Here is a 24705-nt window from a genome sequence, read left to right as displayed (position 1 = left end):
GTGTATGGTGTTAGGGAGTGCTCTAATTTCATTCTTTTCCATGTAGCCGTCCAGTTTTCCCAGCACCACTTACTGAAGAGGCTGTCTTTTCTCCATTGTATATTCTTGCCTCTTTTATCAAAAATAAGGTGACCATACATGCCTGGGTTTATCTCTGGGCTTTCTATCCTGTTCCATTGATCTATATTTTTGTTTTTGTGCCAGTACCATACTGTCTTGATTACTGTAGCCCTGTAGTATAGTCTGAAGTCAGGGAGCCTGATTCCTCCAGCTCCATTTTTCTTTCTCAAGATTGCTTTGGCTATTCGGGGTCTTTTGTGTTTCCATATAAATTGTGAAATTTGTTGTTCTAGTTCTGTGAAAAATGCCATTGGTAGTTTGATAGGGATTGCATTGAATCTGTAGATTGCTTTGGGTAGTAGAGTCATTTTCACAATGTTGATTCTTCCAACCCAAGAGCATGGCATATCTTTCCATCTATTTGTATCATCTTTAATTTCTTTCATCAGTGTCTTATAGTTTTCTGCATACAGGTCTTTTGTCTCCTTAGGTAGGTTTATTCCTAGGCAGTTTGTTCTTTTAGTTGCAGTGATAAATGGGAGTGTTTCCTTAATTTCACTTTCAGATTCTTCATCATTAGTGTATAGGAATGCCAGAGATTTCTGTGCATTAATTTTGTATCCTGCTACTTTACCAAATTCATTGATTAGTTCTAGTAGTTTTCTGGTAGCGTCTTTAGGATTCTCTATGTATAGTATTGTGTCATCTGCAAACAGTGACAGCTTCTTCTTTTCTGATTTGGATTCCTTTTTCTTCTCTGATTGCTGTGGCTAAAACTTACAAAAATATTTTGAGTAATAGTGGTGAGCATGGGCAACCTTTTGTCCTTCCTGATATTAGTGGAAATGCTTTCAACTTTTCACCATTGAGAACTATGTTGGCTGTGGGTTTGTCATATATGGCCTTTATTATGTTGAGGTAAGTTCCCTCTATGCCTACTTTCTGGAGCGTTTTTATCATAAGGATTTGAATTTTGTCGAATTCTCTTTCTGCATCGATTGAGATGATCATATGGTTTTTGTCCTTCAATTTGTCAACATGGTGTATCACATTGATTGATTTGCGCATATTGAAGAATGCTTGCATTCCTGGGGTAAACCCCACTTAATCATGGTGTATGATCCTTTTAATGTGCTGTTGGATTCTGTTTGCTAGTATTTTGTTGAGGATTTTTGCCTCTGTGTTCATCAGTGATACTGGCCTGTAGTTTTCTTTCTATGTGACATCTTTGTCTGGCTTTGGTATCAGGGTGATGGTGGCCTCGTAGAATAAGTTTGGGAGTGTTCCTCCCTCTGCTATATTTTGAAAGAGTGTGAGAAGGATAGGTGTTAACTCTTCTCTAAATGTTTGCTAGAATTTGCCTTGTAGCCATCTGGTCCTGGGCTTTTGTTTGTTGGAAGAGTTTTAATCACAGTCTCAATTTCAGGGCTTGTGCTTGGTCTGATTATGTTTTCCAATAGAACATTTTTTATGATAGAAATATTCTGTTATATTGTCTAATATAGTAGCAACTAGCCACATGTACCAGTTAGGCACTGGAGATGTGGTTAGTGTGCCTGTGGGGTGAAATTTTTATTTAAATTTAAATAGGCACTTAAGACTATTGGCTACCTAATTGAAGAGCAGAGCTATTAATATATACATATATTCAGGATACTGTTGACCCTTGATTTTTGAGCACGTTCAATGATCGTCATTTACAGGTATTTTTTAAGAAACCATTTCTTATTGCAATAAAAATTAATCTAAATACATTCATTTTTGTGTGTTTGTTAGTGTCAGTGCAGGTGGGTAGTAGAAGGGGAGATGGAGGCAACTGTATTTTTTTGTTTCCATATATTATAATTAAGAAAAACGCTGCCTGGCAAGCTCTTTTGTAGGAAATATGTTGTACCAATAAGAATATGGGGATTGACTGTAAAGGAAACCAGGAAGTATTCTAAGAGGAATTATAGCCACACTTTACTTGTCCAGTAGTCAGTGTTCCATTAGATGTGTCTATAAGGAAGGAGGCTAAGAAGTCAGAAGTAAATAAAGGAGACCTTGGAGTGGCCTCTGAAAAGTACTGGAGACCTTGCTCAGTCACACTGGACTATCATTCCTCCTCTTACAAAAGATGGACTTTTTCATCCTTTGACTTGATTATTCTCTCTAGGCTTCTCTCTCTGTCTACTGAAATTCCATCTACCCTTGAAAGTCAAGCCCAAGGTCATTGTACCTGTGCCCTTGGGCTTCTGCTTTATAAACAGTGTGCCTGGGAGTTCTTTCTCTGCAGCTAACAACGCAGCCAACCGTGAATAGACCAAAAGTGGAGGAGGCTGGGCAGGTTTAAAGTAGAAAGTTGCTGCTCCAAAACTGCTTTCCAGTTAGAAGCATCATTGTCTTTGGCAGACGGGAGTTATAGAGAGTAATGCACTTGGAGACACAAGGAGGATCAGGCTTCCCAGAGTCCCCTGGCTCTTCTCAGCCCTCTCCACTCCCATTTCCAGTATTTACAGGCTCCTACCTTTAGGGTGGGAGATCTATTTTCTTCTCTTATTCATAAAAATATATGATTATCTGATAGTCATTGATCTCAAACATGTAGATAGCAAGCATTTCTCTTAAACTTAGATTCCTCCTGCAGTTTTTCTGTCCTGCTTTCAATTGGATCAAATTGCAGTGGCCTTTTTTTTCTTTCTTTCTTAACACCATACTTCAGTTTATAAAAGTTAGCCAACATTCTCCAGTTTCTTTAAATTTAGGTCTCTTGTCCTTAGTTGCTCTGGATTTTGTGAGCACATAGCCTACACTCAAAAGACAATCAGTGATAGCTGAACCAACTGCTTTGCTGCTAAGGAATAAGGACTGCCATCTGCTCAGATCCTGAGCTGCCACTGCAATAGCTCATGTCTCAAAGTGTGTGTATAAGTTAGGATTGTTTGGATTTCAAGTGACAACATCTCAAATGGACTCACTTAAGCAAAAGATGGGAGTTATTCAAAATATACGGGGCCATCTCATAGAACAACAAAGCTGTGGGAAGCATCACTAAGCAGTAGGCCCCATAAATATGAGTCCCTGACTTAAATACCTTCAGAAATCTCTCTGCCTCTCATTTTCGCTTTTCTTTGTTTGTTCATATCATTCTTGATTCCTACTCTAGATGTGGTCTGCATTGTGGGAAATACGGCCAACAACCACTCCACCTACTGGGTCTCAAGTCCATATATCCTGGGAAAGGCTCTAATCGGTCCAGTTTGGATCATTCAGCTGTAGCCAGAATGGCAGGATCATGACTAATAATATGCTGTCTTCACAATAACTACAGGCCTGTAGGGCAGGGCAGGGCCATACTCCCCAGAATACTAGGGTTGCTAGGTGGATGAAATGAATATCTTTTTTAGCTCAGTTTTTTTCCTCTCTTTTTCCTAGCTCTAATGACTGCCAAGTCCAACTCAAATGCCAGCATAACCACAACATTGTCCCTTTAATAAAACTCTCTAGAAGTGTGGGACGGACATAGTTTAAGTTAAAATCCTGGACAGAGTATTTGCTGCTACTCATTACTCTATGACTTTGGTTTCATTTTCCTCACCAGTGAAAATGAGGAGGTGAAAGGTAAATTGGGGTTAGTCTGTAGCACTTTAAAACTCAGCAAAGGAGGGTTTACGTAATTTTTTGAACAAAAAATTTTAAGTGGTATTTTAGGACTTTGTCATTTGGCAGCTGGTATAGATCAGGAACCTTATAGCCAAATTCAATGGCTGTAGAGATGATCAGGGCAACGTTTAGCATGGGAAGATCTAGCTAGATAAGAAGGAAACCCCAAGCTGACATAGGAAGTCATCCAATCTTGACAGTAGGCTAGTAGTTAGATGGTTGCCTCATTTCTTAGCACTCACATTCTCTCTCATTTCATGCACTATACTTAACATCCGTCTTTTGTTTACTAAACCAGCAATTTTTCACTTTTAACTCCAGAGCTTTGTACATGCTTATCTTTTTATTTAGTCACTCTAGCTTATTTTTCAAATTTTGGCTAAACTAGGATTTTTAGAGAGAAGATAAAGTGAATGAGACAAAGCTTAGAAAATTATGAATAGAAAAATTAGAAATATCTCAACAACAGATTACTGGAAAACTATAATAGAGGAAATAAATTCAATTCAATAAGTATTTTTTCAGTATCTACTATTTTAAAGATTGTTTTAGTCAAAGGGACTACAAAATTTCTGGATTTGGAAACTGAAATCAAGTAGGGGTACAGATTAATGAATTAATGTAGTGCTTTCTATGTTGTTTAGAAGGTAATATATCTGCAATTCATGGTGCTTCTTAGGCAACAAGCAAAATAATAAAATATTGCTATACTAAATTTAAAGGAAATAAATAGAAAATGTTTTTCTTAATTAGATATCATCTTATGCTATATTTTAGCATAGATGATCTCTAACATCTGTCATATATAGAAATGATTATAGAAGAAAAACTTTAAATGGAGAACATGGTATTCCACTGGCTTAAAATTGTTTTCTGAATTAAGAGAAGAAATTGAGTATTTGATTTTAGTAACAGCACATTTTGATGGAGGTCACTGAGAGTGGTCTGAGAAGCAGTGAATTAGGGGTCAGACTTCAGGTATGCTCTCCAGGGGACAGTAAGATAAACTTCATCACAATGTATATTCCTCACTCCTTGCCTTGTGCCTCCAGTTACATGGAGTTTTAAGGGTAAATAGCCTAGCACTACATACAGAATGTGTTCTCAACTCTGGCTATATATTCGAATCACTTGGGGAGATTTAAAACAAATGTAGATGACAGAGCCCATCCTAGACCTATTCACTTAGAATCTCTAGGGTGACTCATGGGCATGGCCATTTTAAAAATGCTTCCTAGTTGATCCTAATATGTAGCTAGTGTTGAGAATCACTGATGGAAGAGATGAAAAAGAATCACAAATCTCTTACTCTAGCAGTTAAGAGTCTTGAATTATTATTCACACTTAGGGCAATGCAGTGCAACTATCTTATATCTCAGTTTCCTTAGCTGGAAATGAAGGGAGGAGACTAGAAGACCGTATGTATTTTTCTAGTTCTCTGAGTCTTTAGATGTACTCTTGGAAATTTGTACATAAATAAAATGTTATATAACTAGACCCAATATAGTTAAACAAATTCTACAGTGAATCCTTCAATAATGCAAGTAATACATGTATAATGCCTATAATAATGTTTTTGTATATAATTCAGTAGAGACTACATTCAGAAATTAAATCATTCAGTATTTCCCTGCTAGAGATAATTCAACAAATTAAAAAAAAAAAAAAAAGATCTCACCCAGCAGACTACTCTCTCCCTGGTTGTCATCATCATTATGTAGAGAGGATTTTTATCAGTTCTTATAATTTTCCATTAGTCAATGTTTCTCAGTGACTGCCTATTAATTCCTTGCTATTTTTCTTGAGAATGTTGAAGATATGTCATCACAACGGCTTACTGGGCCACCTTGTCAAAGGCCAGGAAATCATTTCCCCATTCTTTTCGTGGATTTAACCAACACACATGAATAACGAGTTCAGCGTAGATTTCATACTATTGCCTGTGTGCATAACTGCAAAGAGTGAAATAGCGGATAGAATTCATGCTTTACTTGAACTGTTATTTTTCTTTCTCGTACTTCCTTGCACACAACCCGTTTCTGATTTAATGCAACTATATTGTTCCCATTTCTAGATGAAGAAAGTGAGAGTCTGAGGGCTTTGTTATTTTCCTAGGTTTCACAACCAGTATAACAGGAAATCGGTATCAGGACTCTTGCACTTGCACACATTAGGCGGCTTTGTGTGAGCTCCCGGGGGTTCATTCAATACACACTTAAGGAAATGCATTTGTGTGCATGGAGTTATGGGTGATAGAAAGGTAACAAGATTAAGTCTCGATAGGATTCCTCTTGAGAGGGGAGAACCTGTGAGCTTTTGGTAACATGATTTGATATTTTCTCCAGATAGAAGCTGAGACCTGAGAACTAAAGGGCCTAGATGTGGGTGGAGCTACACTGCTGGGTCAGAGGGAGGTTTTGCTTGTTGCTCCTGAGGGGGGAGGGGGAGATGAGATGATGGAAAAAAGAGACTGGGTAGAACAAGGAGAGGGCAGGAGATAGTGACCTACCTCAACCCTAGTCAAGTCTAATGAGTCCTGAATACTTAATGTGAGTGAATTCTATATGGAAACTAGTAAAGAAGTTTGGTTCTTCATCAAGAATGAAGACAATTGGAGATGGAGGGCGATTGGAGATGTATGAGGGAGACTGTGTGGCATAGAGATGCATAAGGAAGAAGGCAGTTAAGCACTCTTAGTTCAAACCATGGAACTGGGTTTAGGACAAGTTTAAAGATATGTCTGCCTGGCAGCAAGTGGGTGTAGGGGAAGGAGGAGTCATTAAGTGACATGTATTATCTCAAAATGAATAGGATAAGCCTCACCATCCTCAGCCAAAAATGTAAGACTGAGTAATTTTAGGGCGAACAGCAATGTGAAAATGATTTACTTGTACTCTATTAAAAAGTAATTGCCGGGCTTCCCTGGTGGCGCAGTGCTTGAGAGTCCGCCTGCCGATGCAGGGGACACGGGTTCGTGCCCCGGTCCGGGATGATCCCACATGCCGCGGAGCGGCTGGGCCCGTGAGCCATGGCGGCTGAGCCTGCGCGTCCAGAGCCTGTGCTCCGCAACTGGAGAGGCCGCAACAGTGAGAAGCCCGCGTACCGCAAAAAAAAAAAAAAAAAAGTAATTGCCAGTGGTAGAATAGCCCCACGTGTTTCAAGATATGTAAAGGATTATCAAAATAGAAAAGTCCAGAAGTATAACAAGTCATAGTGGTATCCTACATTATTTCCTTAGCTGAGCAACACAGATCTGCAGTGGTAAGAATGATGGAGAAGGTCAACATTTGTATGGTTATAAAAGATATAAATTCAAGGATTTAATTAAATCATTCTTTTCCCCTTAGACACACAGTGTTTCGTCATGGTAGGCTTGTGTGTAATGAGTGTATGAATCCGCCTGATTTCTACCTCAGAATTAAGTTTTCTCAGTGTAGAATTGCTGAAATGGGCTTTATTACATTTACTGTATTTGAAATAACTACTGTGGCCTGCTTTATTATTTTTGGTGTTGAAATATTAATACATTTCTCATAATGTATTAAGACAATGATTTAGATAATTGAATCGCATATTTACAAGGTGCTGTTCTTTTAGCATGAAAGGTAATCTTAAATTACTTTAACAGAGCATATGCATCTGTAATGTCAGTCTCCAAGATTTAATTGTTTACAATGAATATGCCAGTTTCTTTAGAAGCTATATTGTTCTACTGGTTAAAAATATTAAGCAGTTCCCAAGGCACTTACGCTCAATTTCGTTTGATTAGTTCATTACAGTTTTTCATTGAAGCACAGACAAGTCTTCAGGATAATGATTCCAGCCCCCAAACTTTCGTTCTAAATTTAGGTCAGGTAATTAGTGTGTGTTCCCCACAAGACATAGGTAATTATAATGGTAAATACCCATTGGATAAATCTACCTGGAAGAGTAGATGTCTTATTTGTGTGTTTTAATGACATTAGAATAACTCTTAAAACCAGGATTGAACTGCAACTGTGTACTTTCAAAATCTGGTGTTTACTGCTTGTATAATAAATTTGTCACACCTGTTTCATACCTTCTTACAGAAATGGCACTTGGGCTGAATGCTACTTGTGTTCACCTTAGAAGAAAACCGAATGGGTATATAATCTGGCATGAAAGTATAATACTGTACTAAATTGCATTTTCTGACTAAGGAAGACCAGGAAAGATATTCTAAGCATCAGTCAATGAGAACCCTGCTTGAGGAGCTTGTGTTCTGCTGGGTCTGCAATTGTATAATCACTGGGGATCTGATTAGCTTCTGTGTGTCTTTTCTCATTTATCATCTACCTTAGATCCATATCCAAATGAGAGTTAATAGGGGCATGATGGAGAAGTTGTCATACTTCTCTTTAGCGATATGACTTCCCCCACACAGAAATGTAGCAATATTTTTTCCATTTAGTTTTCTGGTACCTTAAGAAAACATATATTATCTACTTTTATGGACCATTGAAAATGAATTGGTTCAGTACAGTAATCATTTTAAGCAAAACAAACAATAAACTGGTCTTCTGGTTTGACATACAAGTCTTGGAGAACTTTCTTGTATGGAAAGCATGCATAAACTTCTGAATTTATAGTGCTGTGGTCCAGAGCCTGGACTTTAGTGAACTTCCAGAGTAAATGCTTCCCAAGAACTAATTTTTTGAAGATAATTATTTGGTCTATGCTTGGTGATCTCTCTACTTCATCGCACATCATTGCATGTTTTGCTTTTGAAAAATCTCTACATTATTCATCCTAGGCTACCTTTATCAGAGTTATTCATACATGAACAAACATAAATTACAGTCACCTATTGTCTCTGATCCTCAGCATCATTTCTCTCTTGCCTAGAATGACTACATTGCATTTTCACATTCAGCTGATTTGATTTAGTTAAACAATACATACTATATCTATTACTGTAAGAATATTTTATATTGGTTACTACCTAGATCCAAAGTAGAAAGCAAATGTACCTTAAGAAATGAATTAATTTATTGTTTGAAATCTTTCTATTCCTTTTCTTTCCCTAATATATAAACTGCAAATGAACTTTTTCTGCCAAATCCAGAAGTAGGAGGTTCTCAAAAAAGGGATAATAGGATGGAATTTGTTCAGGAGGAGTGCTGTAAAATCCAAATTATTGATTTAGTTAGGGATTTCCTCTGAAGATCATGTACAAAATGACCCGTTTCTTTTCTTTACATCTAAACCATTTTCAGAAGATGTTTTTCCTAGGGTTCCACTCGTGATAGATCTTTGATGGGGCACGTAAAGAACTGACGTAGGTAGACTGATATGACAGATGCTATCAATAAATGCTTTCACAAAAATACTTACCTGTCACAAGTTAATCTGATGTGGTATTTTCTGTCATGTGGGTGGATTAATTTTGTCCATTTTCTCCTCTTGCCGTAATTCTTGTCATGTGAATAAGAATGCATTATAAAGAAGAACGTACTAGATATCGTAATTCTGTGATAACTCATTTTTGTGACAAAGAAAATAATGAGACCAGACAATAGTGCAAATTCATCATATTCTTACAGTGAACTTAATATTGACTTCCTGACTTCTCTTCATGATTTCGAGGGCATGTCACTTATGGTTTTATACCAACCAAATGATTAAAGAAACCACCATTGAAAGACGTATACTGATTACAAAAGCCTTTTCAACAGGGAAATAATGGAACCATTTTGATTTTCTTTCCTTTCCAGTTTAAACACATACTTAATGTATACCTGTGATTTCATTTTGATGAAGAAAGGTTCATTGATTTCATAAGTTACTCAGAAAATGTTATAAACTTGAAGATTGGACTGCATTTGTCATTGAGGAAAGAGTGAATTTTCTCAATAAATCACTATTATAAGTCATAAAGGAAGTTTTGTAATAAAGAACCTTTCCAAAATACTCCATATTTTTCCCAATAGCTAAAGCAAAGCAATCACTTTGAATGGGGTCTGCAGCTGCAGCCAGGAAGCTCTGATTCAGGATCCACCTTCCTGGTGAACAGACTGTTTTTAATCACCCTCAGTCTCTACCACCTCCATCCTAACTCCATGGTTTCTCCCATTTCTTCTTTTTATGTTGGAACAAAGAGGGAAGCAATTATTTACAAGCAACCACTTCTTTTGTACAACTTCAGGCAAACATTTAAACAGAAACATTGGAGGTAGAATCTGTAGGGAATATTGGAGTCGGAAGAATAGTCCTACAATAGGCATGCCATCTCAGTAACATATTTGCTACCATTCCTATGCACATTATGGTCGGTAAAAATCATATATAATCACTCTTTTATTCTCAGTTCAGACAGATCCTCAGAATCCTTCTTAACACAGCATTAGAAATTAGCTGCTGATAATTGGTTTTGTCTCAAAGCCTATTTGTGATTTTTGCCATAAGATTCACTACATTTATGCTTGTCATACAAATAATGTTAAGTAAAATGCTCATTGAATGGATGATTAAATGTTCCAGATTTACAAAAAGAAAAATTCTATATCTGTGTAGCTGGGGTCTTCCTGTGACATAATGTAAGAGTGCTTCTTTTAACAAAATAGTTTACTATTGGACTGTCCTAACTACGGAAGGTGAGGGTCACACATAAAAATGCATGTGAAGACCTATTTAGAGGTCTGTGTTTATGCACATGGAATCTATACATATCGTGAGTAAATACACCATCTTAAATTCAGAGTATAGTATAGTAGAGAGAATGTTAGACTTTTCTTCTGCTTCCCCCTTTATATGACCTTGGGTCTCAATTTCGTCAGTTGTAAGATTTAAGCACAAAATTTTTCTTTTAATTCTAGTTTTCTGTGTTTCTAAACACATGTGCAAAACCAATTATAGAATAAACCAGTAACTTTCACTTGACCTGATTTCATGGATTTATTTTTATGTAAGAGAAAATATTAGCCATTCTACTTGAGTTTTTTGCCAAAGTCCCTTGATGAAGTTGTCAAAACCCAGTGTTTGATTTTTCTTTTCCTAATTACAATTATCTGTAGGAAAAACATGTGATAGTATTCTTTTCTTGTTAGAACCTGGGGATTCTATTCTGGTATTGAAATTTGAATGTCTCCAGGCCCTTGTGAAGTGAGTACACAGAATACATTCTGTGAGCGAGGCAGAATTCATCCAGTCTAGAGACCGGCTCCTGGAAGCTCTGCTGCCTTCTGAGAACAAAAGGCCCAATCTGATGTGGATTCTTGCAAATGGTGCTCACACAGGGAACCTGAGTCACCCAATAGGGAAGCAGCTAATTGGCCAGACAGTCTTGGAATAAATTTAGCTGCTGGTTGGCAGGTGGGGTACACTGTAAAACATCACATCCATGCTATACAGTAATTTGTTTTTAATTACCATGTTTGCTTGGGAAAGGCTGTAAGGTCTACTCATTGCTCATACTGGTCTGCTAATTGACCATTTGGAGATTTACAAACTGGGTTTTACAGCATCCTTCTCGATCGCCTGTGGTGATCTGAATAGCATGTTATTCATTTAGCTTTTCTAAAACTTTGTCTCAATATCTCTAATAGAGATAAAAGAGCAAACCACTCTGATTAAATCTCTTAACTTCAACTTGTAAAGAACATAAGAATGTATTACCCTTTAAGCCTGTCTTTGGCTTCATTTTGTTTCCTGGCTTAGAAAGTGGAATATTTTTGTGCAAAATGTTGATGGATGTCAACAAATGAACACTGATTTATATGCACACTCTTCCAGCCCAGCGAGGTGGGAGGAGAGGTGGGTGTGAGGAGAGTAGCCAGGCTGCAAGGGAAGCCAAGCAAATGGTAAGCCAGGTGCCTGCCCAGTGGGAAGCGTGCCCAGGAGCAGAGCCTGGATGCCTACAGTGGGTCAGATAGGGTTCAGAGGAGCACATGTACTGGGCGAGTCCATGCCTACAAACCTGGGAGCAGTCACGGATCAAGCTGGGCTGGATGAAAATAGGCACAGAGATGACCTACAGGAGTTATGAAGGGGCAGTCAGAACTGGGCCAATCAAGGACGTGTTGAAAGTGGTGAGTGAGAAGGTGGCATTCAAGTAGAAAACGCTGTGTGAAATTCTGCCAGCCAGAAAGGGAGTCCCCTCCACATGTTCAACTGAGAGGAGAGATTGTGTTGCTTATAACTGTGTCTCCAGGGTCTCAAAGCTGTTGGAGCAGGGGGGGCGGCAATGAGGGACTAATATAAACTATTAGCAATCTAAGAAGGGATTCTGTTTTCAGTGTTTGTTGCATTTGTAGTGATGTAAAATTCCTGATACAAATTTTAAACATAAAAATTCCATGTTAAATAGTTAGCCTGGCTGTACTTAGGTTAGGGATACATTTGTTGGTTTGTTTGTTTTAATCAGGCATGCTGTAGTTCAGTCCTTCAGGGTCTATAATAACTCTTGACATACAATTGGTGCCTAATGAGTTTCATCTAATATTTATTGGCTAAAAGAATGATTTTTCTTTCTGCAGTATTTTGGCCCTAGATCTTAAGAGTATAAACCATGGCTCTAGGACCATAAGAACTCAACATAAGCACAATTAATTTTAGACTTTTCTGTGGAATTTAGGTACCAATTTATTTTGGTAATTTAAATATTTTTACTTTGCCCTTTTTAGGAAATGGGTATTGGTTATGCTTTCTGTGTAATTGCCTGAATTTTCAAGTTTGTTTAGTCATTGTCAGCACTGTTAGAAGTCATCTTTATATTGTGGTGCTATTAATATCATATGGCAGGGATGCAGGAATTCTGACCTGGACCACAAGTCCCCAAAGTAGAAAGATTAGAGTCTCCACCCCTGTGTTTGATAATACTTATTTATTTTTTTCAAAATGGCACTCTTAAAAACATGGCTAAATCACTGCTCCTCAAACTGGAGCCACACCCTCTTCTTTGGCAGGGTCGGGGTGGTGGGATGGGATTGATAATGTGCAGGGCTGAGAGCAGCAAGTCAGATTTCTCTGGCTTCAGCTCACAGCTCTGCCACTTATTAGTTCGGACAAAGGCCAAGTGATCTCATCTGTACAGTGGGAACAATAGTGGTACTTAGGGTTGGTGTGATGACTATGTTCATATGTGGAATGCACTTAGAATGCTGCCTGACCCACAGTAAGCAATTACAGATGTTAGTTATTATCAGTGAAATTCTGATTGCAATAAGTATTCGTTATGATTCATATTTGAGAGGAGGAAGGTGTGGACAATAGAGAAACTTTGACTGTGAACAAATGTCAACAAATATGATAGTAGATAGGATGGAAATGGAAACATTCATTAGAATATCTGAGCAATTTTCTCTTCACCTGGATGTTTAACAGGTTTTATTTTCTGTTCAGGTGTTTGATAACATGGTAGGTATAATCTATACATTTTTTTAAAATGAATGAATGTAATACAGTCATAGGCTACACTAAAAAAGAATTACTTATATACAGATTAATTAATTCTCTGTGCTTGTTTTAAATTGTGAGAATAATAACTAGGCCATGCTTTCATGACAAGCGTAATTATGAAACAATATTGACTGAGAATTCAAGCCTTGTGCAATTATACAAAATGGTAAGAACCAAGCATATTATACTGTACTGACAATCCTACAGCAAAATTATTCCACTAAAACAAGAAAAGAGATCTGACATGAAAATATACACAGAGGAGCCTCAAAGGTAAAGCAAAATTTGGATAGCCAAGTGATCAAAGTTGATCTTCCTAGAATAATCATGGCTCTAATAAAGCTGTTATCAGTAGATCTTTGCTGAGGAATATTAACCCAGAGCCTAATTGTGACATAATCAACACACCCACCTGTGTAATTTCTTCCTGGGATTGCTTCTATTGTTTGAAATCACATTTAATCCTTCCACGATAGGAAGCTGATATGCAATTGTGAATGCCTGAATCACACTGGTTTACTCCGTAATTTCATTTGAGAAAACCATTTTATAAACTAATATCCTGATTCCAAGCAGAAAATAGATGGAATACACAGTAAAGTGTCCACAGGGGGTTTCAGCATTTTATTTGAACATTTTTTTGTTGAAAAAAAAAAACACACTTATTTGTTGAACATTAAAATGCAATGTAATAAAAAGATGTGTAGAAGAGATGAAATGATGGTGTCCTGCTGAAGAACTTAAAGACAGAAACACTGCTTCAGCTTTGAGTGCTACATTTTATTTATAGCTTCAACTGATATCTTGACTTCAATCACAGAACCTCTAGTTAGTTTGCAGAGATGGTTTTATAAGCCTCCTGGGTGAAGGGAAATAGTCCGCCCTGACTGGTCCACCAATAGGAGGCTAGCTCAAGGAAACAAGGGAGGGAAGATGAAGAAAACTAGTCAGCAATGTGAAAGGTGGAACAGAAGTTTCCCAGGGGAAATGTGTGTGAGTGGAAGATCAGTTTCAAAAACCAAGATAAGCTGAGCCTACAGAAGAAAAATAGAAAGGGAGGAAAAACTGCTTCACTGAGAGCAAAGAGGTGGTTTAAAGGAGAAAAATTCAAACTGGATATTTAAAAAAAATGTATAGACCAAGAAAGGGACCATGGCAAAACCATGTAACTATTTGTTAACAGCTATATTTTGGAGCTTTTAGAATACCATGGTTTTAAACAAAACTGAATTTGGTTAAGTAAATTTGAGAGTATACCTACCTAGCTTATATTGGGTTGGCCAAAAAGTTTGTTCAGTTTTAGGTAAAAAGTAAAAAACATTTTTCATTTTCATCAAGAACTTTACTGAACAACATATTCACTCACTGAACGAACTTTTTGGCCAACCTAATAATATGCTTGCACTAAGAACACGTGTAGACTATATATTTTGTTGCATATGTGAGTAGATTATATGTATTTTGTGTTTATATATATTGTTTTATATTATGCTGTATTATATTGAACATATGATACATATATTATGTTATACTGTGTTAATATATATTTGTTAGGTTCTAGCCTCCATTTTTCTTTAAGGTTAAGATTACTTCCTTGAAAAATAAAAGTTGTTAAAAAATGTTTTGTAGAGCAGAGTCGTTTCCATTTGGACAAATGCTCAGTTAAATTGAGTTTGAGGATCAAACCCTGTCAGCTCTACCTTTTAAATATATCCAGAGGCTGATGGCTTCTCATCCCTTCCCCTGCTGCTACCCACCATCTTCCACTAGATTATGGAAATAGCCTTCGAACTGGTCTCCCTATTTCTACCTTAGTACCAACATCACAGACAGCGAGGTGCTGTGAAAATGAAAGTCACGTCTCACTGCTCCTCTGCACGCTCTAAAGGCTCCCATCTTCTTCACAGTCTGAGGCCAGGCATGCTCAGTGCCTACAGAATGACCCAGAAGCTCTGGAGCCTAGCCTACATGATACAGCCTTTGTATCCGTATTCTATTCAAAGCACTTCTTTTCACTGAATAATTCACTTCAAAGAAGCTGCTTTGCTTTCCAAGTTCCACAAACCTGGGCCTAATTTCTGGCACTGTGTTTCCTATAACCCAATTCTATTAGAATATAACCATGTGGCAGTTTTATGGAGTTTGTAATAATTGGGTTTCACCTGTTATACTTATTATAGTTTGTGCTGTGGTTTAATGATTCTTATCCAGGCCTCTCGCTGCCCAAGGGTTGAGAGTTCCAAACTGAATTTTAAAGGAGATAAAATAAATATTAGAATTATCATTTCAAGAGTGGAAAGTTTAAGATGGAGATGTTTGGTTGTAGGAATTTGAAAGTTGTTTTTTAAATTGTGAGGAGATATATCAATACTTAGAGTGACCCAAGGAGCTCAAAATAGAGGGAAATGTTTTGACTGAACTGATTCTTTTATGATGTTTTCAAGTAAAGGAGAGAATTAACGTCTATAATTGATGAGAATGCAACATTGTGTAATATTAAAAACACTTTTGGACCAGATGTAGTGGTCCCTTCCTAAACTTAGTATTCACTGTTAAAATACAGATTCCAGAGCTTGCCTGTAGATATTCTGATTTAGAGCTGGAGTGGGGCTTAAAAATAATGTGTTTATTTAAAAATAGTCCTTGGACCTCACTTTGAGAAACTTTACTAGAAGCTAGAAGACAAGAAGACGGGCTCTTCTCTTGACAGGACACTAAGTGGCTTATCTGACCTTTGACATGTAAGGTTCTGTCTCTTTTCAGTATCTCTATTGATGATATTAGCAGTTCATAGTCATATATACATATTAAAGAATATAAATATTTTTCCCATGCATTATATAGTTTAATATTCCTGGAATATTGCAAGGTACTTATTATTATCTACATTTTATAGAAATAAATCCAGGGTTCAGAAGGGTTATCTGTTAGCTGTGATAAACAGCTCAGTGAAAGATCAGTGACAAAACCAAGGTGAAAAATCATGCTACTTTTAACCCTATACTGTGCCTGTCACTGTACTTCAAATGCAAAAGAAAGAGTGGATTCAGCCTATGTATACTTCCTACTAGTTAAATTCTGTGATTTGGTCAGCCAGTATGGATAGATACAGAGTTATTTTCAGCCCACATTTCCGCTACAATGGGGTTCAATCCCAAGCAGTTATTATTCTGGTTAAATTGGTGGCTGAAACACATTAAGTATGAAGCTAATCTTTTTCTGTTCTAGACTATTCTGTTTTATTAATCACCGGGTCATACAGATGGCTTCCTTAATAATCAATCCCATGGATTAGCACGTGGCTTTGGGGGAATAAGAGACAATGGGAAAGGAAGGAACCAACAGAAATGAGCTGACTCTTGCAGTAAGAAATGGCTGAGGACGTCATAGCAGATTTTCCACTAGAATGTACATCAGTCAAATTTTATGACTGGGGAGAAGCAACAGTAACTCGCCCCTCCCCACCTGTGTTCTGAACAAATAGTGAAGCAAGGCAGATGGGTAGGAAAGATGTGTTCATTGCATGTAAAATGGTGGAGAGTGTGGCTTCTATCTGCCCACATGCAGGCTTCCTGATGCTGAAGTACAGAGTCATTCAGCCTCCCCTCAGGGCAGAGCCTTTCAGCAGAAGCAGAAGCAGAAGTCCTTCCTCTGTGGGAAGGCTGCTCCCAAGAGGACAGAGCATGCAAGAAGCTGAGTTGTGCATGCTGGATTCCTCTCCCACTTTCACCAATCAGATGACTCCTCCTTGGAGATGAGAAAAGGTAGGGCAAGAGGCCAGAAGCTTTCGGGGGCAATCTCTCCTCCAGGGAACCGGAGGAGTGGGGAATAAACGTGCCCTCCTAGCAAACACACTCCATCTAATAAGATGTATGTGGAACTTGCAGCGGAAACGGGAATCCTGAGTAGAATTTGGAGGGGGTGGGATTCCTGTTGGTAGAAGAAAGGGTGGAAGGAGAGTGGACCATTTCTCTGTCTTCTTTGTTGTTGACTTCAGTGGCTGCTTTCTTTTGCCTGCTCTGAGCTGAGAGATTCTGCTTTCCTCCCACACTGTACTTCTGTCTTTGGAGGCTCCCTTGAGGAAACCTGCCTCCGCTCTAGCTTGAGATTTTGGCCCATTACATCCAGCATATTCCTCCCCATGCCCCCTTGCACACATGGCTTCATAATAGGAAAATACATCCTCCTGTCTTCAGCAGACAGAAATAGAAGGGCTACGTTTTTGAGAGGTTACTAAGTCGAAGACGTGCCTAGTAGCATTGTAGATATTTTATTTTCGGGAATTAGGAGAACATCTAATTTGAAGGGATAGGGAGTCAACAGCATTGCCCCGAACTTGCATCCTATTAAGCCCACACAGTCAAAACTCACTGAGTGACATCGGCTAGAGAGAGCTCTATGGTAACCTAGGAAATAAGAATTTAGAGTGTCAGACAACAGAGAAAATCAAATCATTGTCAACTTGCTACAGGAACTCTGTTCAAGCACATATGTCACACAGTCAGTAGGCAGACATTTAAAAAACCATGCCTCCAAGCAAATATATTGCTTGGTTACTCCCTTAAAGCATTTTCATTTTTAATCTCAGCTCCAAGATTTTCTGTCCCTATTTTTGCCCCTGCTCTCCCACCACAGAGCTTTCTTCTTACCATCACCAGTACAGATCCCACGTTTAAGAAGCAGAGCAGAGCAGAGCTGAAAGCAACCCGAATAGTTCTATTCCAACAGCCTCATTTTACAAAAGGAAACTGAGTCTCGGTGACATTCACCGACTAGCCCAAGCAGCACAGCCAGCGGTAGAAGGCAGCTCCCGCAGTCAGCCACTGATAGTAAAAGAAGGTCATACAGTTACCTTACCACAACTGTTTTCTATTTGTTCCCTTCTACCACTTTAACATTTGAAAAGCAGTCTAATTTAAAAGCAATGCATTGTAGTTTTGATTTGCATTTCTCTAATGATTAATGAGATATCATCTCACACCGGTCAGAATGGCCATCATCAAAAAATCTAGAAACAATAAATGCTGGAGAGGGTGTGGAGAAAAGGGAACCCTCTTGCACTGTTGGTGGGAATGTAAATTGATATAGCCACTATGGAGAACAGTACGGAGGTTCCTTAAAAAACTACAAATAGAACTACCATACGACCCAGCAATCCCACTAGTGGGCATATACCCTGAGAAAATCATAATTCAAAGAGGCATGTACCACAGTGTTCATTGCGGCTCTATTTACAATAGCCAGGACATGGAAGCAACCTAAGTGTCCATCAACAGATGAATGGATAAAGGAGATGTGGCACATACATACAATGGAATATTACTCAGCCATAAAAAGAAACGCAATTGAGTTATTTGTAGTGAGGTGGATGGACCTAGAGCCTGTCATACAGAGTGAAGTAAGTCAGAAAGAGAAAGACAAATACCGTATGCTAACACATATATATGGAATCTAAGAAAAAAAAACAAGTCATGAAGAACCTAGGGGTAAGACAGGAATAAAGACACAGACCTACTAGAGAATGGACTTGAGGATATGGGGAGGGGGAAGGGTAAGCTGTGACAAAGAGAGTGGCATGGACATATATACACCACCAAAAGTAAAATAGATAGCTGGTGGGAAGCAGCCGCATAGCACAGGGAGATCAGCTCGGTGCTTTGTGACCACCTAGAGGGGTGGGACAGGGAGGGTGGGAGGGAGGGAGACGCAAGAGGGAAGAGATATGGGAACATATGTATATGTATAACTGATTCACTTTGTTATACAGCAGAAACTAACACACCATTGTAAAGCAATTATACTCCAATAAAGATGTTAAAAAAATAAAAAATAAAATTAAAGTAATGCATAACCCTTTATAGCAGCTTCTAGGGTTGGTATTTCTGGCGATTCTGTCCTTTTAGGAGCTACTTGTTCTAATAATGTTGTTGCTACTGTTGATCACTATGTGCTTGACACGATGCTAAGCGCTTCTCAAATCTAATTTCATTTAACCTTCCAACTATGTTACCAGAATCTCCTAGAGGTTAAGTTCTTCAGGGGATAACATGTCAGATCTCATCAAATTCATTTCCAGCCTTTTCCTTAGTATCCCAGTGAGGACAACGAAAGGATCATCCTTACCTTTAAAGCACAGACCCTGGCTAATCATAACTGAATCCATTAGAGTGTCACATAGAGGACTGCTCACCCTGTGGGTGCTAAGTGATATTTCTAACGAGTTGTCCACGGGGGTGAGGGAGAGGGAGGTTTCTCTTGTTAAATACAGCTATCACAGAGCTTGTCTTGAATGCAGGAGGCCCAGGCTAAGGTGAATTACTGAGTCTATGACCCTGGGAAAGGTACTTAATGAGGAGTGGGGCCATGAGTCTTTGTTGAGGCCATGACACAGGCGCTTACTTTCTGCACCAGTATGTTGGAAATTTTGTGGAGTAGGTCTGTAGGCAAACCTTCAAATATCACCTCATCCTATTGAGTTAACCACACACAGTGCTCGTCACTGAAGTTCCACACAGTCCCCTGTACTAGGTGCTTTCGCAACTTATTTTTAATTTTCATGACAACTGCATTATTGCCATTTTATATAGAAAAATGTTGAAGTTTAAAGAAGGCCTGATGCCAAGATCCTAGTAAACGATGGAGTTGGGATTTGTGCTTGGCGTGACTGGCTCCGAAGTGTGTTCTCTTTACATTATATCACAGAACCAACACCACCTCTACCTCTGTTTAGCTCTGCCCCTTCCCACCCTACCCAGGAACTGCTCTGTCAATATAGTTTGTTTGGAATCTCTTGGACATGACTTATATTTTGAAAGAAAAAAATTTAGGAATTCCACAACTGCTGGTGAAATTGATTTCCTAAGATTTCCCACTTGACTGATCCGGGACTGGCATTCCTAGTCATACCAGTTATTTGAGTACTTCATTGCAGGAACACTTACCAGCAATGGCTATCTGTAAAATGTATCAAGTGAGTGTTCTTGCTGTGACAGCTCGTGAGTTCCAAACTGCTTTTATAAACCCAGAGTTTGACAGAGCCAAGACAGATGTTAACAGTTCAAATAGTTTTTCACCAGTAATTTCTGCCGTGACGAATATTGTAACTTGGATGCATCTAATGGGTACAAACAAGGACAGATTAAGCAAATATAGTGCAGAGGGTTCACTTTATATTTTTACAGAAACTGGTTGGGTTTTAATCATTTAGTGTTTATTTAGTGCCTACTATGTGCTGAGAAATGTGCTAAGTGCTAAGGAGAATACAAACAGTTATTAGATATCGTACCATCTCTAAGTGTATATCCTAGATAGAGTGGAAACACACACAAACACTAAAACAAACTGTATGTGTATTGTCATTCAGCAAAATTTTCAAGGCACATATACGTATATAATACCATTCAGTCCTCATAACAGCCCTACAAAGAAGGTATCACCTTCCCTAAATTATAGTGAAAACATAGAGACTGAGAGAGGTTAGGGAATGGAACCAAAATGTTGGAGAACCAGGATTTGAATCCAAGTTTTCTGACTGTAGGTCTACGCACTCTCCACTATTCTACTTTACCACAAGATAGTATGACCTTCAAGTGAGTGGTATAGAATTAAGTACTATAGAAGTTCAGAAAAGGGAGAAATCCCCGTAGGCCAGAATAGTTGGTCTTGAGTGATGGGCAACACTCAAACAGATGAGGAGGGAAAAGAAAGGTGACTTCCAAGAAGAAGATGTGAGAAGAGTGTTGAATAGAAATATGAATAAGGTGTGTTCAGGGCAATAGATAAGCTAAAGTAAAAGAATAGAGAATTGTTGTTGAACAGGGGTCAAAGACAATGATAAAGGGGCCAGTGGGGCCAGACCATGGCAAGTCATGGATGTCAGCTTACCAAACGCTGATCTTCACCATCCTAGGAACTCCCTGTGGGGTGAGTCAGGGTCTTCTCCGTGCCTCTCCTTTGCTTTCCCTCAGTGTATATTCTTGTTTTAAAGATCACTTGAAGTCTTCAGGAAGTTTTTACTGACTGTTACAATTTGGATATTCTCCCTTCAGGGAACTCCAATTTTTGTCCTGCAAAATTGATCACTAAATAAGGTTCTATACTTTGTTTTTCCCTAATTGTTTTCAGTGAGTTTGTCTTATGACCTCAGCCAGACAATAAACGTCTGGAAATCAAGGACCATGTCTTATTTATTGTAAGCTACTGAGACTACCTTCAAATATGCATATTGTAAAACAATGATCAAATATATTTAAGAACAGAGAATCAAGAGCAGGGAAAATATAAATGGGAATGGGAGGGTAGCATCAATAGGCACACGTTAAGAATGATAACATGAATTCCTATAGATGCCAAATTCAAAGGGAGCAAGGTGAATAAATCTTACCTTCAAAGAAGAAGAAACATTCTATGTCCTCAGATAAGCTGCCCTTTTCTTAGCAGTTGCTTTTAAAAGATTAGTTTTGACTTATATCAATGCACATTATCTAACAAATTATAAAAAGTAATATTCCGGTTATCAGCGTATTGCCTCTAAGTCCACTCTTCATTGCCTGCTGTGCAAAAACAGAGCTGGACTAAATATTTCTCCCTTGCACACAGCATGAGATTAAGCTTTATCAGTGGAGTGCTCTGGAAAGACGCTAGAGGAGGAAGGGGCTTCCGTCTTTCTGGTCTGACCTGCGCTTCTCCCTGGGCTCCTGCAGAGCATGCCATGTCTCTACGGGCAGCTTCTCACAACATTCCGAGATCAGAATCCCAGTAACTGGCATTGCTCCTCCCAGTGGATGGCTCTCCTTTTACCTCTTCACGCCAAAGTTCTGGAACCTCGGTAGCAAGTTCCAAAGAATAGCACCTCCCCATGGACAGCTTCCTTGGAACACCCTCGGGTGGCTTCAGAGTGAGTTATGAGGTCTGGCACTTCTCTGTGGATGCCTGTTCCTAGCACTGCCCCTCAAGTGACTTTCAAGCAAGTTCTGAGACACCTCCAGAAAACAGTTTCTTGGTGAGTGTCACTTCTGTGGCACCTCCCTGCAGATGGCTTATGTTGGCAGCCCAGAGGATGGCTTCCCAGTGAATCCTGCCAATGCAGCCCCTCATGGACCTGTTACACCATTCAGTAGAGCCCAGCTGCACCCTCAGAAGCAAGGCTTAGAGTTCAGCCATGGATGGGGGGTGTCTTTCAGATTTCTTCCTTCCTGGGTTCTCTGCCTTGGCCCTAGGAATAGTGGCTTCTCTGTACATCTGCTATTTTTATATTCTCGAGAGTCTTCTTTACCCTTTAGTAGCTAATCCCCCATTAACTTGTTACCTTGTTATAGTTAATATTTTTTCAGTATTAAAGTTTCTTGCTCAAATCACTGTGCAGCTTCTTTCTCCTAAGTAGACCCAAACTAAAACAAGTGCTGAAAAGCTTAAGAAAAACGCCAGTTCCTTGTTCCAACCATCTTTTACCACCCACTCCACTCTCCAGACGCAATATTTTAAAACACTTGTATACTTATCTCCACATTTCTACATAAGGTATTTATACTGTTATTTCTAGATTTGTCAATTTTTTTAAAAGTAAATTTATTTATTTTGTTTATTTTTTTTTGGCTGCATTGGGTCTTCATCGTGTGTGCGGCTTTCTCTAGTTGCGGCGAGCAGGGTCTACTCTTCCTTGTGGTGCGCAGACTTCTCATTGCGGTGGCTTCTCTTGTTGTGGAGCACCGGCTATAGGCACACGGGCTTCAGTAGTTGTGGCAGGCGGGCTCAGTAGTTGTGGCTCGCGGGCTCTAGAGCGCAGGCTCAGTAGTTGTGGCACCCAGGCTTAGCTGCTCCGCGGCATGTGGGATCTTCCCAGACCAGGGCTCGAACCTGTGTCCCCTGCATTGGTAGGCGATTCTTAACCACTGCACCACCAGGGAAGCCTTAGGTTTGTCAATTTTTGACGTTATCCATTCTTACATTTCTTCAGTCATCCCAATAGTAATATCATCACTTTTGGTTAAATTAATAATTATTGCATACTTTTTATGACTATATTAATATTGCTTACCCTCCAGCCAAGTTATGATTATATTTACTTTCTTGTATATATATATTTTTAAAATTTAGTTTTGGATCTAATAAATAGTCTTGGTTATTATGTTTTTAGAATTCAGAAAACCTGTTTCTATTTTTGAATTCTTTGACATATCTGCCAAATAATATCTATGAAAATGTTTTCCACATGCACAAGTGTATGTGTGAATCTTTTAAAATCCACTTCCCTATAGAATCAGTACAGATTTAATATATAGAAACCATTCAGGAATGTCTAAATATGCTCTTTGGCCTCCAGCTATTTGACCCTCAGCAGGGATGTGACGATGGACATATTTCTTAAGCTTGTTGGGCTTAGTGTTTTTTCCTGCAAAAACAGGCGAATGAAATTGTACATCTATGAAATATATTCTAACTCTTAGATTCATGGATCCCTAACTTGTCTATCCAGTTATAACCCCTGCTCTAGGACTAAATGTCATTCTTAGTATTAGTTGATCTTAAGTACAACCCAACCTCTCAGAAACTTTGTAAAGACACTCTATGTTGTGCCCTTTAGTCAGCTACTATAGGTAGGAGAACTGGTATTCTTTGTCTCTGCTCTTAACATACACGCCGATCAAAGCTAACTATTGTGAACATTTTTCTGATCTCTATATAAATACAATTCTGCCTATATGACTTTAATTCTATTTCTTAAACTTGCATTAACAACTGAATGTTTTAAGCATTATGCTAGATGATATATTCATTTTCTTCATGGAGGATAGTGGCTTAACAATGTATAACAGAAGTTATGTAATAAAAAAATCTCTGAAAATATTCTTACCTCATCTGTTTGTATATTTAACAAATACTTTTTATGTCTATGTCTCAGGCACTTTTCTAGGTTCTGGGGAAAAAACAGCAAAAAATACTGAGCTTACCATTATTGGCAGAGATAAATAACATCAAATAATTACAGGAAGGAGTCAGTTTGCAACAATGAAAAGTGAAACAAGGTGGTACATGAGGGTATGAATCTGAAAAATAGGATTTCACTTAAGGAGGTCAGGGAAGGCTTCAACTGGGAAAATGTTCCTTGAGCTGAGACCTGAAGGGTGAGTAGGAGTTGACAAAGCAACAGGGGAGGGAACAGTCCTCCATTCAGAGAAAACAGTTTGTAAAGACCCAATGGCGGAAGACAGCCCAGCAAGTATGAGAGGCACAAAGGCCTGTATGACTGGGGAGCAAGGGGAAGGGTGAAATAAGATGGGGTGGAGAGGTGGGCGTTACAGGGCCTCATAGCCTCTTGAGTGTTGTATTTATCCCAAGGGAAAGGGGAGCCATTGAAAGATTTTAGGCTGAAGGGTGAACTCTGTCAAGCATTGTTGAAATTTACACCTTGCGTAAGATCTCTCAGGCAGCCTCGTAGAGAATAAACTGGAAGGGGCCAGTGTGGATTCAAGTAGGCCAGTTAGGAAGCTGTTAAGATAGAATTAAATATTTTAACCATTAAATATTTTGCCTCAATTGTAACTAGAGACTGTTCGATCTTTAAAGGAAGTAATTACTTCCCAAACT

General features: G+C 38.6%; 1 protein-coding gene across 1 annotated transcript in view; it reads left to right on the top strand.

Annotated features, from left to right (window-relative positions):
* Positions 1–11609: 11609 nt before the first annotated feature.
* The window catches only part of LOC116752614 (acyl-protein thioesterase 2-like), a 38499-nt gene continuing 25403 nt past the window's right edge, over positions 11610–24705 (top strand). Inside the window, 1 exon segment of the mRNA XM_032629393.1 lies at positions 11610–11750. Within this exon segment, the coding sequence (XP_032485284.1) occupies positions 11610–11750 (141 nt within the window).

Source organism: Phocoena sinus, chromosome 4 (assembly GCF_008692025.1).
Source record: "Phocoena sinus isolate mPhoSin1 chromosome 4, mPhoSin1.pri, whole genome shotgun sequence".
Lineage (NCBI taxonomy): Eukaryota > Metazoa > Chordata > Mammalia > Artiodactyla > Phocoenidae > Phocoena > Phocoena sinus.
Note: the sequence above shows the minus strand (reverse complement) of the source record. Positions and strands in the feature narration are given on the sequence as shown.